A 17,685-nucleotide genomic window follows, 5' to 3' on the forward strand; every position below is an offset into this window, starting at 1 on the left:
GGGGTCAAGCAGCGTGAAGGCGTCAGTGAAAACATGCAAAACAATATAATGACGTTGGCTGATCCTCTTCTTTGGCTTTATTTCTACTCTGTTCTAAGAAAGGAAACACACATCTCTTGATTTAATTCCTGTAAGTTGGAGCAAACCTAAAAAAAAACAAGCCACAGGCTATTTTTTGTTAATGGATATTAGTTTCTCCGGCTTCCTGTTTTTTTTGTTGTTTTAATGATTGAAAATGGACAAATATGGAAATCAAAATGTACCCATCAACAAATATAACCACTAGTAATAATAAGAAGAGGCCTTACATGTGAGCCAAGTCAGCTCTAAATCAAACATGTGTTTTAAACTCCTAACCTCAACCAATTGTGAAAGACGACCAAGTAGAAAAGAACGAGGTTCTGCAGCAGAAGTGTTGTGCACATTAACACTTCTGACTCCGCTTCCCTCTTTTCTAACCTGTACATTGTCATGCAGCAAGACATCAAATATCTACACTTTTAGAGACAAAGCTTTGCATTGAACCTTCATTGTGAAATAGTTTGAACTTTTGTGTTTTCTGTCACGGGACTGGGTCGAACATGACTGTGTCAGTTTGAAATCACGTTCATTTTCTTCAACATGCCCTTAACATAAAATGTGTGAGTGCGTGTGACAGCATGACTGAGCCAAATCTGTCTTTTTTGGGTCAAACAGGGAGATAGTTGATCGCCTTGAAGCTGAGGAAGTGGAGCACACACACACATGCGCACACAGACACCTTCAGTGTTCACCTAATCCTGAAGAGAGAGGCAGGAGGGAAGAGCGGCAGAGATGAAAGAGGCTCCTCACAGTCCCTTCTCAGTGACAACAGGTTTCAGACAGAAAGAGGAGCGCACACACTGTCTCGCAGACTGTTAAATTAAATGTGTTAAATACTCTGAGTACAAGTGTGTGTTTGTCTAACTGTGTATGAGTGTGTGTTTGAGAGTGTGGTGCTGAGAGTTAATGGCAGTCTTAATTGGTGCAAGCAAATATCCCTCCCACTGCTCCTCATTCTACATCTACTAATAGAACGACATCCAGTCCCTGATGACAGTTTGGAAAAATGGTTTTGGGAAGTGCGTGATGAACATGAGTCTATGTGTGCAAACAGATTTCCATCCCCATAAATCATAAATGCATGGCACTCACACGCACACACATCCTCCCACACACACAACTTGCATAATATAAAATAGTTAACAGCCTAAATTGTTTCTCTTTAAATATTTTGTTTTCCTCATTAGGTTGCATTTTCCTCCGAACTCAAGTGTCTACATTTTTTTCCTTTCCTCCCTTTCCTTATTTTTTTCCCTTTCTTGTGTCCAACTCCTTTGTTTTCTCTTCAAACTATGTGACATAAATGAAACAAACTGTGAACCTGGATGAAAGGTTCTTCGCCCCATGTGTAATTCAGGAAGCTGTTGAAAGGCTTTGGATACATCTGACATTTCCAGAGCTGCTGTCGTGTTTATCTACAGCAGCCTGAAAAATAGAGAAAAAGGCCAATTACAGCAGGGGGGGTGTTGTGTTCAGCTATAGGCGAGCTAAAGGAGTTTAATATTGATTGGTCATGGGTAGTTCTAAATGTGCATGAGAAAAGTGGAAGTAGATGCAACATGTTTCAATTTTCTTCACATGCTACCTGTCCTCAAAGAAAAAAAGTAGCACATTCTTATTTTCTTTGGATGGCCTTTAGCTTTGATTTTGGCACATGTTCGCTAAAACACCGTTTTGATAAGCTTCTGCAATGTCTCATTTTTTCCTCCCAGAGTTGCAAGATTTTTTTTTGCAAATTTATTGTACTGATGATGGAAGAGTTTCACCACGACACAAAGTCTTCACCAGCATATCCCAAAGTTTGTCAATGGGGTTCAGGTCTGGAACCTGTGGTGGCCAATCCATGTGTGAAAATGATATTTCATGCTCCCTGAAGCACTCTTTCACAAGCCTGATAAATCCTGGCATTGTCATCTTGGAATATGGTCTTGCCATCAGAGAAGAATAAATCCACTGATGGAATATCCTACTCATCAGTATATTCAGATCGTCGGCTCGCTCTTTGGGCAGATGATGTTGCTGAACCTGGATCTGACCAACTGCAGCAACCCCAGATCAAAGAACTGCCCTCACTGCAATTGGAGTAATGCCACCGGAAAACACAGGAGCATTGTTGAGTTGTATAGCAGCTGACATGCATCCAGCAAAATGACCAAACCAGAGAAGAAGAAGACGAAGAAGAAGAGGAACAAGAAGACATAGAAACCATAGAGGTCTATAAGAAATGCCTTTTTTATATTATTACATTTATCTATGACAGAAACTGCCAGAAAAAAAAGACCCAAAAAGACATAGAAGAAGGCAAGAACAGCAAAAAAACCACACAAAAAAGTAGTTATATTCTTGTACTTCTGGTGTTTTTGGGCACTTGTAAATAACTTTATAGCAACTTTATATACATTATAACTTCCATCTGGTGTGAAAATGTGGATGTGAACTCCAAACTCAACATTGCAATCGAGTGGATGAACTGACTAAACAGCTATGACAATGTACAACAGAGGCGGCGACGTATGACAACATTTGAAACAGCAGTCCCCATTCACGAATGTAAGACAGCATAAACAGGCACTCTGGAACAGGGTAGATCTGGACTCATCAGACCACATGACCATCTTCCATTACTCCAGAGTTAAATCTTTATGCTCCCGACCAATTTGGAGTCTTTTGTTATCTCTGATTAGCCTTGCTGAAAAGGGTTTTCTTATTTAGCTGCCACGTTCCAATCCCTTGAGTTCCTTTTACTTTCTCTGTGTAAGAATCTCCATACTGCCAATATTAAATCAAGCCACGAGTTCTACTCTTGTCTTTTTTAGATGTGATTCCACGAAACAGGATTTAGGGTCACTGAAGTTACAAGAGAACACACAGACTCTTGAATACATATGACCGAGCTGCCAGACCACTTTTGTATCCAAGATGCTGTTTCATGCAGTGCACAGCAGCCCCCTGAAAACACATACAAAAATCTTAGGTTTCACTTTCAGTGTTTACAAGCCAGCCTTTAGCTATGAGGGCTGTAGCTGAGACGACACAACAACGACCAAATGTGCCCACTGCTTTTTCCACCCACAGCTCCCAGTGCACATCCTGCCATCTGTGGGAAAGAGACCTCACTCTGAATTACATCTCCTGGGGTTTTCCTCTGTTTTCTTTTTTTTTTATTTACAGTGCAAGTGTTTTTTTTTCCCTTGTCCAGTGGGTTTCCTTGTCTTCGTTGTGAGCTGGGGATGAAAACCCATGCTGCTTTGGATCGATGAGACTCTTTGAGACATTTATATGATACCAGACTCTACAAAACAACTGCAGGGATTAATAATAACTAAGATTACAATAGTAGCACGATCATGATTTAAAACAAACAAAAAAACCAAACATCCCACACATACAAAAAAGTCATTTTTACTCAGTAGAACACAACTAAATGTGCAGGTTTAACATTCTGTTTTAGTAAATGTGTTTTACTTGTCTTTGCCAGCACTTCCACGGGATGATTCCAATTATATTTACATGCAGGAATTTAGGGCATCTTCCTAATAAATGAGGTACTCTGCATCAGACTGTGCATTGCTTCCTTAAACTACCACTCATCTGATCTACTTTGCCCTTTTATCATGTATTGCTAAAAGCAAGACAAGCTTATTTAGCACATTTAATGTACAACACAACTGAAATGCTTTAGAAATGCGTCGTTTTAGAGAGTTTTTTCTACTTGGAAATCCTTGTGACGTCCCGGGGGATAAGGTTCGGTGATTGGTTACCTTCTACTGGTTAACAAGGGCATGTACAAATACATCAGGTGGGTGGAAAACGTCGGAGAAAGTTATTTCCAACGATGGCTGGTGAGTTTACCAAAGAGAGACATCCTGCTGCATTTGTTGCTGTGGGTTGCTGTTTTCCACTTCGTTTTCAGGGTCTGATTCAGGTTCCAACATGTAGGGCTGTATGCTATGTGTTGACATTGTATTTTGGTTTTTTTTATTGAGTTCATATTAGCCTAATCCTTCTGTTTATGAGATGTTACAATGATGGTGAAAGCATTTGCGGTGCGCGCTCCCGATGTAGTGCAGTGGCGGGAGGCGGGGCTTAATGCGGAAGAGTCTCAATCCACTTGTTTTGCCCACAGGCTGATCTGACAGCCTATGGAGAGGGTCGGTCTGAAGTAAATAAAGCGATTTGTGACAATAACTCGATCAATCCCAGCCCTTCTGGTCTCAGAAATAAAAATAAATTAGCCTGAAATGCACATAATAGTTCCACTTTAAGGGGTTTGTCATATTTGAATTGGAAATAATTTTCTGTAATCACGCATAAATGCAAAAGACGCTCTCACAGAATGTTGTCATCGATCGAAGTTAACACTCAAGAGTTGACACATATTATCACCAATGTCAAACAGTGAGAATTGCATTGTTATTTCTAATGTTGCTAATAAAGTGGGCATAAATGCTGGATTATAAAAAAGTGTGCAAGAGGTAGCTCACATCTCTTCAGCTTCATGTGTCTAGTGACAAAAACTTAAAACATCACCATAAATAATACCTTTGCATTCCTCGAACACTGGCACTCTTTTACCCATTTAGGTTTTAGACTCTGAAAACCCACAATTTATAAAAGCCCAGCAGCATCTTTACCTTAAATAATTGATGTTGTTGCATCTTTGGTTCAGTTCAAGCAAACACTGAAATGTATAAAAAAAAAAAGTAAAAATATCTGGTCGGATGGAGAGCTGCAAGAACCTGTCATTGTCATCAGGCTGTCATGTAGCTCTCTGGACATAACTCACTATAAAACCACACGAGTTTAATTTTTTGGTTATGGAAAGAAACAAACAAAAAAAAACCCTATTATTTAAAGTATGGTAATTTTGTTGATAATTATGGTCAAAACCAGTCAAACCATTTTCTTCATCTGTCATTTTCAGACTCAGTCAAACAAAACTTTCTACATACAAATATGAAAATGCAAAATATGACTTTTGGGTTACAAATCAATTCCTAAAGATTGAAATAGTTGTATTTTATTTGTTTTTTCATGCATTTTGGTCAAAATGTTGATCAAACAGAATTTGAACCTAAATCTATGCTTAAATTCGTTCACGAGGTTACAGGTGGTTTTATTTGTTTATTTATTTATTTATTTTACAATCCTGATTTTAAGGCCCTTTTTACCAGCTGGTTCTGATGGAATGACAACTAAGGTCCCACACATCATTAGCTGTTACATCTTCTTAACAAAACACAAGGAAGGTTAGCTGTAAATGTAAGTTAGGCATATAGCCTAACTTACATTTACCACTACTTTTCACAACAGTGTACAGGCTATCTTATTTATTCCAAAGCAGCTAATGGACATGTGTCCGAATGTCACTCTGGTGTTCAGATAAAAAGATTGCTTCATATTCACAATTAAATGAAAACACCACTATTGATATTACAGCTTTTCCACAAGTATTAGCAACAGTGTTCATTTTCTCCAAATAAATAAATAAATAAATAAGCATTTGGAATTGGCATGAATACTAAATATTCTGTATTTTGCATTTTGCCTGAATTGCTGCTATTGCTGTTTCCTTCTCTTCAGCCTTCCCTCCTCCTGCTGCTTTAAACATAAGCTAGACAAAGTCAAGAAGAAGCGCACACATATACTTCTTGCTCTAGGGTGCCAAAACAAGAAAATCCCAGTGGATTTGTCTTTCTGACTTATGCATGCAAATGCACTGTATCATTATTGACTAAACACTGTGTAACCTGCAGCTTTGCCTGTCAAAGTCAGAGCTTCCAGTCTAACCTAGACTGTCTGTTTCTCAGGTTGTCTGAATAAAAGCTGTGTGAGGTGTAGTTCAAGCTGCCAAAAGAAAAAAAAAAGGAAAGAAAATGGAGGGAAAGGCAGCATTGATTTACACAAGCTGTTGCACTCCAGAGACCAAATTGCCCATGACACACCTGAAGAATTCCCTTTCTTCACAATATGACACTTCCTCTGCCATCTCGTTTGCGAGTGGGGCAGTTGATCACTTACTGAAACAAATAACAGTAAAGGGAGAGCATGTTACTATGCCAAACTATAACAAAAACGCTTTGGAGATTTATTTTCTTCTAAAAATATCCAATATCATCAACTTTTTCCTCTTACCAGAATAATTCCACATTAAGTGAAGCTTACATTTTTTAACTGGCACCACACACACACACACACACACACACACACACACACACACACACACACACACACACACACACACACACACACACACACACACACACACACACACGTATAAGCAGAGATCCCACAGAGCTGTTGTCAGCCTGGGTTTCCAAATGAGACAAGTTGCGCTTTGCAGTCAGCCTGTGGTTGTCACAAAAGACTAGGTGACTCTTGGTTGGAGCTATTTTGATGCTGTTCACATGTTATTTACATCACACACTCTCCTGTCATGTGCTGTTCCAAGCATGTCTCATATGTGTCTTCATTGTTGTGTGTGCGGTTGTGTAGTTGTGTACTTGTGTGCGTCCCTGATGTCCCATCAGCCCAAATAATCATCCCACAGTCATGCGTGAGATGCGATTTCCTTTAAACAATAGCAGGCCAACTCGCTTTGCTGACCCCCAACCTCTCAGGCTGCCACAGAACAAACATTCACATGTGTGCATCAAGAGAGATGCACTTTCCCAGCTTGCAACAACAGCAACGCATGCACATGGACCACACACAGCCTCCACAGTTGTCTCCAAAGGGCTGATCGCACAGGCTCTTTATGTTGCTGCTCATTTAACTGCCATCTAGAGAAGACTTTAATAACTGGGGCCAACTGCTTGGCAGTGCTGCTACTCTAGCCTGACCTTAACTATTGGATTGTGGGTAAGACAAAACCAAAAACTAATCATTTCCTTGTCAGGATAAAAAAAAAGAAAAGGAAAACGCCAGCATTATTGCGAGTGCCTCAGGCACATCTTTAACAGAAATTATTGTAATTTTTATCAAAATGAGGGAGACTTTGGGTGACCTACTTTAAGAACCACGGTAATTCAGCTAGCTCCTCACTAGCCAACACATCCATCACAACAGTGGGTTATCCTGTCCAGTAACAGGAATGCATATTTCTGTTTCCATATTATGTAGCAGGCTTTTATTCTACAGCAGTTCAGTTCCCTGCAAATAATATTATCAGGCCAGCCATGTATTTTCTATCTCCCCAGTGTTGTTTTTAACAAAAATTTTGAGTTGCAGAAGACACACATGACCATAACCCTACATAAATCAAATCTTCAAAAGGGTTCAAAATAATGCATAGAGTATGATAATAAAGGTTTTCAAATTTCAGTGTGAAAGAGAAGGGCATTCTGCAAGAAACAGTCCGAGATATTTGTGTAGCCCAGTCTCACAAGGAAACCTATGATAGGCATTTGTCCACAAAGCAATAAAAAATTTGTAGTGTTGCAGACTTTGTGAAATAAAGTTTTTATTGTTTTGTATGGAAGAGCATTTAAAGTGATGTGACACAAACCTATGACATGTCATGTCTTAACATCTTATGCTGGAATTATACTTGCTACGCGATAACTTCCATAGGCTCTGTGCAGGTCCACAGAAGCTCGACGCACACCTCTTTGGACCTGATGTGTATCCCGTCTGAACGCAGCTGCATGGAAGTACTCCTATGTGATTAGTCAGGGTGTAATAGGGTTATTATGCTGGATGCATAACACACACACACACACACACACACACATATATATATATATATATATATATATATATATATATATATATATATATATATATATATATATATATATATATATATATATATATATATATATATATATGTATATATATGTCTTCTGTGAATGAATGCTATAATACCATAAGCTGGTATTTGTTGTTCTAAAGTAGGAGATACTTGTCAGAACTGAAGCACACCATAAAAAACTCTGCCCCTTAGAGTTTACTTGAAGATACCATATTGCCATAATTCCATCTGTAGACCCTAAGCCCGAGTATAAACACACACTCCATCTGCATCAGCTACAAAAAAATTCAAACTATCCATGTTTTTTATACTTAACAATAGCCTTTTTTTAAAAAAATTTTTTTTTATTAATAACTCCACCTAATTTTGCATTTTTTTGCCTTAACCTTACCAACTATGACTGACAAAATCTATGAGTTTTTGGACAACACTGGGCATTGATGGACCTTGAACGAGGATGTCGTACAGTGTAAGTTTAGAACATTGATTAGTAGGACAATGTCGCATCTGTGACAGTATTGCATAGAAAAAATTGTTATATGCCCACAATGTCCACAGTATGTTGTAGGCAATAGTTTCATGTAATGCAAAATGTAAGCATGTTAAAGTTTTAAAAGGAAGCAATAGACAGATAATGTATAAAACTAGTAATGCATAAGGTGCAGTAATTTGCCAAATTTTTTGCCAGTATTCCTGTTCTGTGCTCTGGACCAATGTCGTTGTTACACATTGTGATGTGAGATTGTCTTGTAATTAGCCTGTTGAAGTGGTAATACTGAACTTTGACCCATTTGTGCTCTTTTGTTCACACTAACAAAAGCTCATGTTGTGTCACTTTCTCTTCTTTGTTTCTTTAAAAGATAATTTATTGTATTTCTTTGCTAAAATTTGCCATGATTCGAATTCAAGTTGGCTAGTGTGTTGATATCCAGTCACTAGTGTGTGACCTGGGACTGTTAAGTGAAATGCAGCTCTCATGAGTTGCTCTAAGAATCAGAAGTTGTGAAATGTGGTTTTTTGCCCAGGACTTTATGGGGCAACAATGGCTCCAGAAATGAACACAATAAATGTCAGTGTGCTGTCAAAATGAGTCTGAAACACAAAGTTTTGTTGATGGAAAGTTATGTGGTTTTGCTTTAAGGCTATGAGTTATTATAAGTCCATACATACATTTCCATGACTGCTTTTTTCACTTCAGAGTCCCAGGAAGCTGGATCCTATCCCAGCAAGTCTATGTTGGGAAAAGTCAGATGGTGCTAATTCTAAAGCTTTATTAAAACTCCAACAATCAGCAGTTGTCAGCTCTTTTAAACAACTACCTTAAATCTAGAAAATAATAATAAATAATCCCCCTAAAACTATATACTGTAAAAAAATGCAAAGCATTTCATGTAGATGTCTCCTCAGTCTATAATGGAATTAAGAAATGGTTGTAAACAGGAAGAAACTTTTCACATTTTAAACTGCATCTGGACTCAGTTCATGTAGATAAAAAACTAATTCAGCAAATCCACTGAGAAAAGCTACAAATATTTGGAAAACAAATAAGTGGCTTGATCATGACTTGAGTTTGCATTGCCACAGTGGCCCAGTTTATATGTCACTCGTGGAAGAAATAATTTTTGTTTGTAAACATATTGCCATTTCTCATGGCTAATTTTAAAACACAGAAGATCCCTACAAAAAAACACCCCCAATTCTGAATCATAGTCCAAGGTATTTTATCTACAGTAAAGAAAAGCAAGAAGATTTTGTGATGGCACAAAGTCCTTTAATCTAAAAATCAGCAAAAATCTATGGAGAAAACTCAGAGGAGCAGTGCAAAGATAAAAGCCAAAGAATATCATCAAAGTGAGAGGTTAGGCACAGGCAATGTTAAAAAAATACAAAAAAAGGAAAAGGTTAAAACAATATTATAATTTGTCATAAAACTGTACCTGTTTTAATAGATTAATAATATACACGCTTGTCCTCATGCAGCATTTTACTTGTCATACTTCAGCATCATTTTAACATGTTTTGGAAAAGCAAGAGAAAGAAATAAACATTTATTGTATTTGACATGAAAAGGCTGACTCATAAATAAATAATTTGAAATAAATTGCATCATAACTTTGAATTTGTTCAGCTCATCCAGTATAAATTTCTTTCTCTACAGTTATAGTTGATGAAAGAGACTGAGAAGGGAAATCTTTAGGTAACAGGTCTTTTTTTTTTTTTTTTTTTACTTTTTAGGGAACTTGGTTTTCTCCTGCTCATTATCACCAAGGCCTCCAGTAAGAAGAAATTGGTTGGATGGACTTCAGTGATCCCTGGAGTAGAAAACCTAACAGCCTGACCTGCAGTCAGTTACAATTCCCTGTCACACAATGCTGCAGGCTGGAGCTACTTTACCCCAGACACGTGCTCTTAAAAGTCTATCTTGGGAAATTATGGATCATACTGGTGTGTCATATGGCTGTTACTTCTGAAGTGTATAACCTCGCTGACAGCAGTTAATGAGGTACTCAGTGATCTGAAGTAAGCAATATGCTGGATCTACAAAAAAAAAGGGATCATATGGTACATCAAGCACCCAGACAGCAGCAATGAGTCCCTTCCATCATGCACTACTTTACTCACTCAGCCAAGTGATGGATGACTTTGCCCAGCCAAGTGATGGATGTTTTCAAGGGATTATATATTTCGGTAATATAAATAACAGCTGTTAATTGTTAGCCTCGGAAAAAGTAAGGAGGTAACGAGGCAAGGTTGAACAACTTCATATTGGAACGTGTCCCATTGTTGGAACTGAGCCTTTTATCCACGCTTTCCCTCTGGGTTTCTATTGGTCTCAATCTGCTGCCCACTCTGCTGAGGACATGCTGATGGCAGAAGATGTGGGCTACACTTCAGTATCGTCTTCTACCTGCCATCAAGCTTTACCTGCTTGGTTTTAAAGTTTTGCTGGTTCAGCTGTTAAACAAACCTTTGAAGCTCCCAGGTTAGTTTCAATTTCCTTTCAGTTGCAGCTTCACGAAATGTTTGTCTGACAGGTTTTCATTTATTTATTTAATGTCATTCAGCATTTTGACACATTGACTTACAGCGTACAAGTAAATGAAGGAGTGCGCAGATCAGGTTACTTTCTTCTGGAAATGTATTGCGCCAAAGCTAAGCTACTCATGCTAGCTAGTTAACAGAGTGGAAACACAAGCTCAGAAAAAGTGCTGGCTATTGTTATTTGTTGCCGAATTAATTTAAATAACTTTAAAGTTCAATTAAACCTCAAAGTAAACATTTCAGTGCGTTTACATATGCCACAAAATGATGCGGGTTTCAGTTTCCACTTTTGTGATGGCAGTTCTGACTAGACATGGCAGCACGGAGAGGAAACTGAGCTGTCAAATCGCCTTATGTGTTTGGGTGCTGAATTACATACACACAGCCGTCATTTATAGATGTGCTTATCAAATAACAGAGAAGTGTAAATCTAGAGTATAGACTTAATATAATTTTATGATCAAATATTGAAATGATTCCACATAATTGTTTTTGAAACATCTACGCATTTTCCTGCAGATGCAATCTGCGGATCATCTTCAGTTTTTTAGAGTTGATCAGATTCCCCTGATTTAAAAGATAATCTAATGCTAGGTGTAGTCTTTAATGCTATTTCTTTGCTGCTGATTTTAATAAATGGTTCTTGATGGGAGAGGAGAATTCACTTATAACGTTATTTTTTCATTTTCATTGTAGATAAAATGAGAAAGGATTTCCATTAGATATCCTAAAAACATGGGGTAAGCCATCATTTAAAAAAAAAAAAGATCCCATGAAAGCAAAAACTTGTTTTATAACCTTTCAAAAATAGTGTGTATATCATATACAGATATAATATGTAATGCTGAGAGAATAACTGTAATCGCCCCTCTTTTACATGTAATCAGGTTTGATAATAAATACCATTTTTAAAAATTACAATTGTGCTATATTGCATAGAATGCAGTCTCTCATGACCTGACATCAGTTGTAAAGAAAAGTTATTTTCAATAAGAATAATGTCAATGGCATAAATATCACAGTTTTCCAAATAACCTAAACTTTAATAATCTTCCAAACTGGTAATTATTAGTGTTATTGATGTTGTATTACTTTTGTACAAGAACTAGCGCAGAGTTGATGGCTTTAGTCATAAACAAAATAAAAATAAAAAATGCCAAAACAAAAAAAAAAAAGCCGTTGCTTTATATATGCCGAATACTATCGTCTACATTTGACCACAGTATGAGTTGATCAGGGGATTTATTCCTCTTATGTTCGAAACTTTCTGCTTTTTATTTTATTCATTTTATCAGACCAAAGTCTTTTGTTGATCCCATAAAGTTGAGAAAATTTTTCAAGATGTTAAAAAAAAACCCTTGTTTTTCAGTAGAAAGAAACATAAATAAAACTTGGACTTTCTCAGACTACTTACGAGGCTAACGGAAAGGAAATCTGCTTTCAAATGTCATTCTCTCTGATATCTGTGTCCTCTTCTGCCTCTGCCAGTGATGCCCAGACAAGATGGCACGGTTGCCATAGTGACAGGAGGTGGCAGGGGAATCGGCTTTGAGGTAGTTCGCCACTTGGCCAGACTGGGGACACATGTTATCATAGGTATAGTATAATTCACTCCTCCACTGACGTGCTAACATGACTGGAGATGCAACCCTTTAAATGTACAATTACATTTGGTGAGATGTCTCTTAGCGTTGGATTTAAATGTGTTAAATTTAGATTTGGATTAAGTTTAATGGCAATAAATAACCTATATGACATGTATGACACACAGAAATGATTAATCTTTCTTTCATTTTCAATGCTGTTTTCCAGCAGCAATAGTTTTGTCAATAAAATTTAAGATTCAGGATTAAGATTCAACACATTAATAAAAACCAAAAACTAAAAGAATAAGGAAAATATAAAGTTACACATGGACAAAAATTTAAAAAGATAAAAAAAAAAACAAAAAAAAAAAACAAAACAGTTTATTTGTTAGTATTCAAACTGCAGATGGAGTATTTTTCATTTCACAAGCTTCTTCTTTCCTGCTGTTCTTCCTTGAGTTTCATCTCTGTGAACAGTCTTTGTCCTTTGCTCTGGATGAGGCCTTTCAGGTCTAAAACCGGGGAATTTATCAGTTCTTTTATCTGCTCAGAAGAAAGGACTTCAATTTTCCAGTGAAGTAGATTTCTCAGAATTTCTAACACATTGCTTTTCCAATACCACTACAAGGGGTAATCTATTGCTTTCATAGGTGAAATTGTGTGTTTTAAAATTATATCTCAAAAGATTATCACCTCAAAAATACATTGCGTGCTGGTCACAACCATCTTTTCATGGTGGCAAACTTGATAAATCAATCCATCCACTTGCAGCTCATGCAGATGTGCAGGCGGAAGCACACATGATAAAAGTGTCTTCAATTACAGCTGAAACCACTGTCATTGGTTTTTAAATAGCTGTTCCACAGTCAGGCCAAATGTGGCGTACAAAAGGAAATGTGGCTGGTGTTTAGATGACGATGAGATACCAACGACAGATAAAAGAAAGTATCACAACCTATGTTTCCCAGAGCTAGTACATGTAAAATGTATACTGTGAAAAATTATATTCCAATATTTACTTTAAAAACCATTTTAGTTGGGGTGATTTGTGAAAGTCTTTTGTGATAAAAACTTTAAATGGGAGTTGAATGTAACTAAACCTTTAAAAGAAGATCCCTAAACATACAAGAAATTTACAGATGTTGACCTGTTGCATATACTTGAAGCCTGTCCCTCTTGGAGATGCTTAATTATTTTTAGATAGTCAACAGGGCATTAAGATTCCTCTTGACACCTCACTGATCCCACTAAAGGTTTGAAATAGCATGTCAATGGTTTGTTTTCGTCATTGCAAAGTATGTATGGTGCTCCTCTGTGAGAAGATGTTAGGAGTTCTTGAGGTCTGCTGGGATTAGTAGACTGTTATCTATCTTGGAATTAAATGCAAATTTTGGATTATGGAAGGTTTTTTGCATAAATAAGGGTTTGGTATTGTTCAAACAATTAGTTTAGCCATATTCCTTGTTGAATATGCTTTTATATGTAAAACATCAAAGTATTATGAAGGAAATTATATTTTGGTTTCTTTTGCAACCCGTTATGTAAAATGTCCTTTTTTGCATGACATGAATAATGTCATAAAGATATGTTTAGAATAAGATTTTTTATTATTTTTATTTTTCAAATCCGAATAAAGTAGACAGGAAATCATAAAGTAGACAAATATGTAGAGCTATTTTATATATTATTAAATAAATAAATTATAAAATTGAGCATGACCATGCTAATAGATAATGAAATTGAAAGTGAAGTATTGACATAATGATTTGTTAAATGTAATTTATTTGATATAATTTATTCAGTCATTTATTTATTTATTAACACGTTTAAACACACATATATACATACAAAAATTATATGGAAGAATCGCATGTTAAATCGATCGGCACTCAAAAAGCTCGGAATCAAATCGAACAGGGACGAAAGCATATTGTCACACCCCTAGTTTATACCATGGTCTGGGTGAATACTCGGTTCTGATTGGCTGCTGGCTGTTGATTAAAAATTGTTGCAGGATATCTATAAAAAAAAAGTTTTGGTTCAATAGCCTTATTGTTCTAAATTATTGGTCTGGTACTTATTTATCCCAATGGCAAGACAGTAAACAAAGCATGAGGAATTTTATATTTAACGTGAACCTATTTGGTAAATTTGATCATTTTGAACACTGGAACGCAGCAGAAGAGAAATAAAGGAGACATGACGGATGTAGGAGACACTGGAGGAGTTGAACAATTTAGAATGACAATAATTAGAGTGAATGGCAGATAATCTTTCTTGCAATAAAAACAATTTAGGTAACTATGTGTGGACTACAATTCTTTGAAACAAAATTTCGCATCATCCTTTGGACACTAGATACTTTGTATCACTTAACATCATGTTAAGCAATTGCCTCACTTCCCTCCACTAATTAGACCTAATAAAATAGCTGTAGCTGACCGAGCTGCAGGTTCTTTGGCCACAGCCAGTTATCTTGGTAATGGGTCACATTAGTGGGGCATATACATATATAACTTTGTATAGTATAATAGAAATCCCTGTTAGCCCACTTAAATGCCTTTTAACATAGTGTACAAATAAAATGTTGTGAAATGTGCTCATACATCTAAAGCCAGCACAACACTGACATTTGAAACAGTTTCACTTACTGTTTAAGGTTGACTTATGACCTTTTTAGTGTGGGAGCATTCGAGACTTTTAGCTTCAGTCTCCCCACAAAGCCCATGTTGTACTGGACTTAGTTAAAACAGTTGCATAGTATCATATTTTAAAAATCCAATAATTTTTTCAACTGTGGTTTTGGCCAAGAACACAAATTGCATCTATAGTTTTGGAGTTCGTAGGATTGGCGCTGATGTGTTCTAGCCTTAAGGGCTCTGTGCGGTGTCTTGCTGTTTCAAGGATGCTGCTAAAGGACAGAGGGCTTAGATGTAAAATTGCGGTATTTTGTTAATCTTACCAAGACTGTTATTGTTGCAATGTTTTGGGCTAATTGGGACTGCGAGTTTGAAATATGTGATTTACTAGTCAGTGTGTTGTTATTTCACCAAATGTAGCCTCTTAAGGAGAGGCAAGTTTCATGTTGCTTTTCTGTCACTATTTCTGAAGCCTCCAGTGCTGTGTGTCTGTGCCAGTGTTTGTCAACCTTTTCTGAACCAAAGTACATTATTTTCACTGAAAAGATCACAAACTCTGAAGCTTATATTAACAATATGTTATCAATAGTTGTTCTTGTCAAAGTCTCTCGAATGAGATCATTTTCTATGCCACACCTGACCATTTTTCAAGGCACACCAGCGTGAAAAAACTGGTTTATGAAGCTAAAATCTATCTGAAATGAATTTATTGTCTATTTTTTCTTTCATAAAGTTAATGATAATTTAGTCATTCTCTCATAGGAACTTAGGAGGTTTTGTGGGGATTTTGTTGGGATTCTACCTCCAAAGTGGGGGAGATTCAATTGTAACTAATGGAATGGACCTAAACAAATAGCTGATGTTCGCCATACAGGAATAGTGATAAAGTAGCTTAGAGCAGATCTACTGCATTGAACTGTCCATAAGCTACGTTATTTATGGCCCATACTGCCCCATCCAAAAGGTATCTGCATGCATTTGAATAAAAATATCCTCAGTTGTACAAAAAGCAAACAATGATTTGTTAAACAAATTGGTAAAACAAATGAACAGCAACCATTGAATTGATCTTTTACAGTGACAAAGCTAATCATAATGTGTCTCTTCACAGCCTGATCCATTATGTCTGTTGTTTCCGCTGTGAAACAAGATGACACCCTCTTTAATTGTTCACTATTGCTGTTTTAAGGGCTCCGCTGGGAATAAATGTTCCTGAGGAAATGCAGTTCCTTTTCCTTCAAGATTTCTCTAAATGAGTTTCCTTTTAGCATCTGCTCAAATGAAAACTCCCTCAAGATCTGAAGTTATTTCTTTAGTGTCCAATAAAACTAATAAGATCAAATTTTTCTCAACATCCTTTTAGTCTGTAGCTATACAGTTATAGTGAGTTGGTCTAATTCTTCAAGACCTGTAGGCTTTTACACAAAATGATAATAGCAATTTTTATTATCATCGTTTTTCATATTATATAGATACCAACTTCAGGTTGTGGTGCCTTTCAACAGTAAATGATATTTTTCTCCTACAAATTCATTTAAAGTCTATATAGTGAAGTGAATTCTCCTGTGATGGGAACCTAACACTTTATAGCACTTATGCATGTTATATTCTCTGAAGTAGAGAAGTATGGAAATAATCACCTTCCTCTCCCAAGTTCACATAGAAACTCACCTGGTTTGCCTGCTATTTCTTGTTTTGCTTCTTTGCTCTATAAAATCATGTAAAGTGCATCACAAGCTGTCGCTGTGTTGAGGCAATTTGAATAAATATAACTTTATTGTTTCCTTTACTTCACCGCTTCTATCAAGTCGTGATGGTGTTGGAGCATTCGCTCACTAGGTCGTTGTCTGAAAAAAATAAAACTGCTGCTGTTTTTGTATTTCCTTAAAGTGTAGTATAATTTCCACTACACTTGACTGTATCATAGCGGAAGAAGACTTGCTACATATTAGAGAGTGCTATGTAAATGAAACATAGAAGAACTTGGTCAAGTAGCTATTGTTAGTCTCAGACAATCCTATGTGTTTTTAAGCTGATCCCACAACTGATTAACATGTATCTCCATTTCTGATCTTGAGGTAATTCATCAAATGAGAATATTAATGTTGAAGTGGATCCCTCTCTGATGTTGGAGTGGATGCATAGTGGAGTGTTAGCTCAGTGCTTGTATGAGATGTTTGCTCTGAGACCCTGCAGTCAAATGTTAAGGGATATAAACCAAGGTTGTATGCTTAGAAGTATATTTCAGGGTGTCTTGGCTTACTGAAAAAGCATTTTGGATGAGAGATGAAACATCTTCAAGGTTCTGAAAAAAGAATAACTAGTTGCCTTTTATTCAAGCTGGTGCCATTGCAGTAGCCTCAAGAAAGAGTATGGAAATAAAAACAGCCAATGACTGTATAATGGATCCCAAGACCTGAATGTAACAGTGGAACTGCTGGGTTTGATGCCACAGTAGTGCAATGAGTAGACATAGTTATTGTCACGTCAAAGATTCACTAAAAATCCCAAGTGGTCATCCATTTGTTTATTTACTATACTGCTTATGCCAGTTGTGAGGAAGCTTGGGGCTATCTCAGCAATT

General features: G+C 36.8%; 1 protein-coding gene across 1 annotated transcript in view; it reads left to right on the forward strand.

Annotated features, from left to right (window-relative positions):
* Nucleotides 1–10,684: 10,684 nt before the first annotated feature.
* Nucleotides 10,685–17,685, forward strand: part of LOC306766729 (polyprenol dehydrogenase) — a 32,059-nt gene continuing 25,058 nt past the window's right edge. The window contains exons 1-2 of the mRNA XM_079254551.1: nt 10,685–10,817; nt 12,365–12,472. Coding sequence (XP_079110677.1) covers nt 10,712–10,817; nt 12,365–12,472 — 214 coding nt within the window. The 5' untranslated portion in view covers nt 10,685–10,711. The remainder of the gene's footprint in view (nt 10,818–12,364; nt 12,473–17,685) is intronic.

Source organism: Telmatherina bonti (assembly GCF_933228915.1).
Source record: "Telmatherina bonti genome assembly, chromosome: 15".
NCBI lineage: Eukaryota > Metazoa > Chordata > Actinopteri > Atheriniformes > Telmatherinidae > Telmatherina > Telmatherina bonti.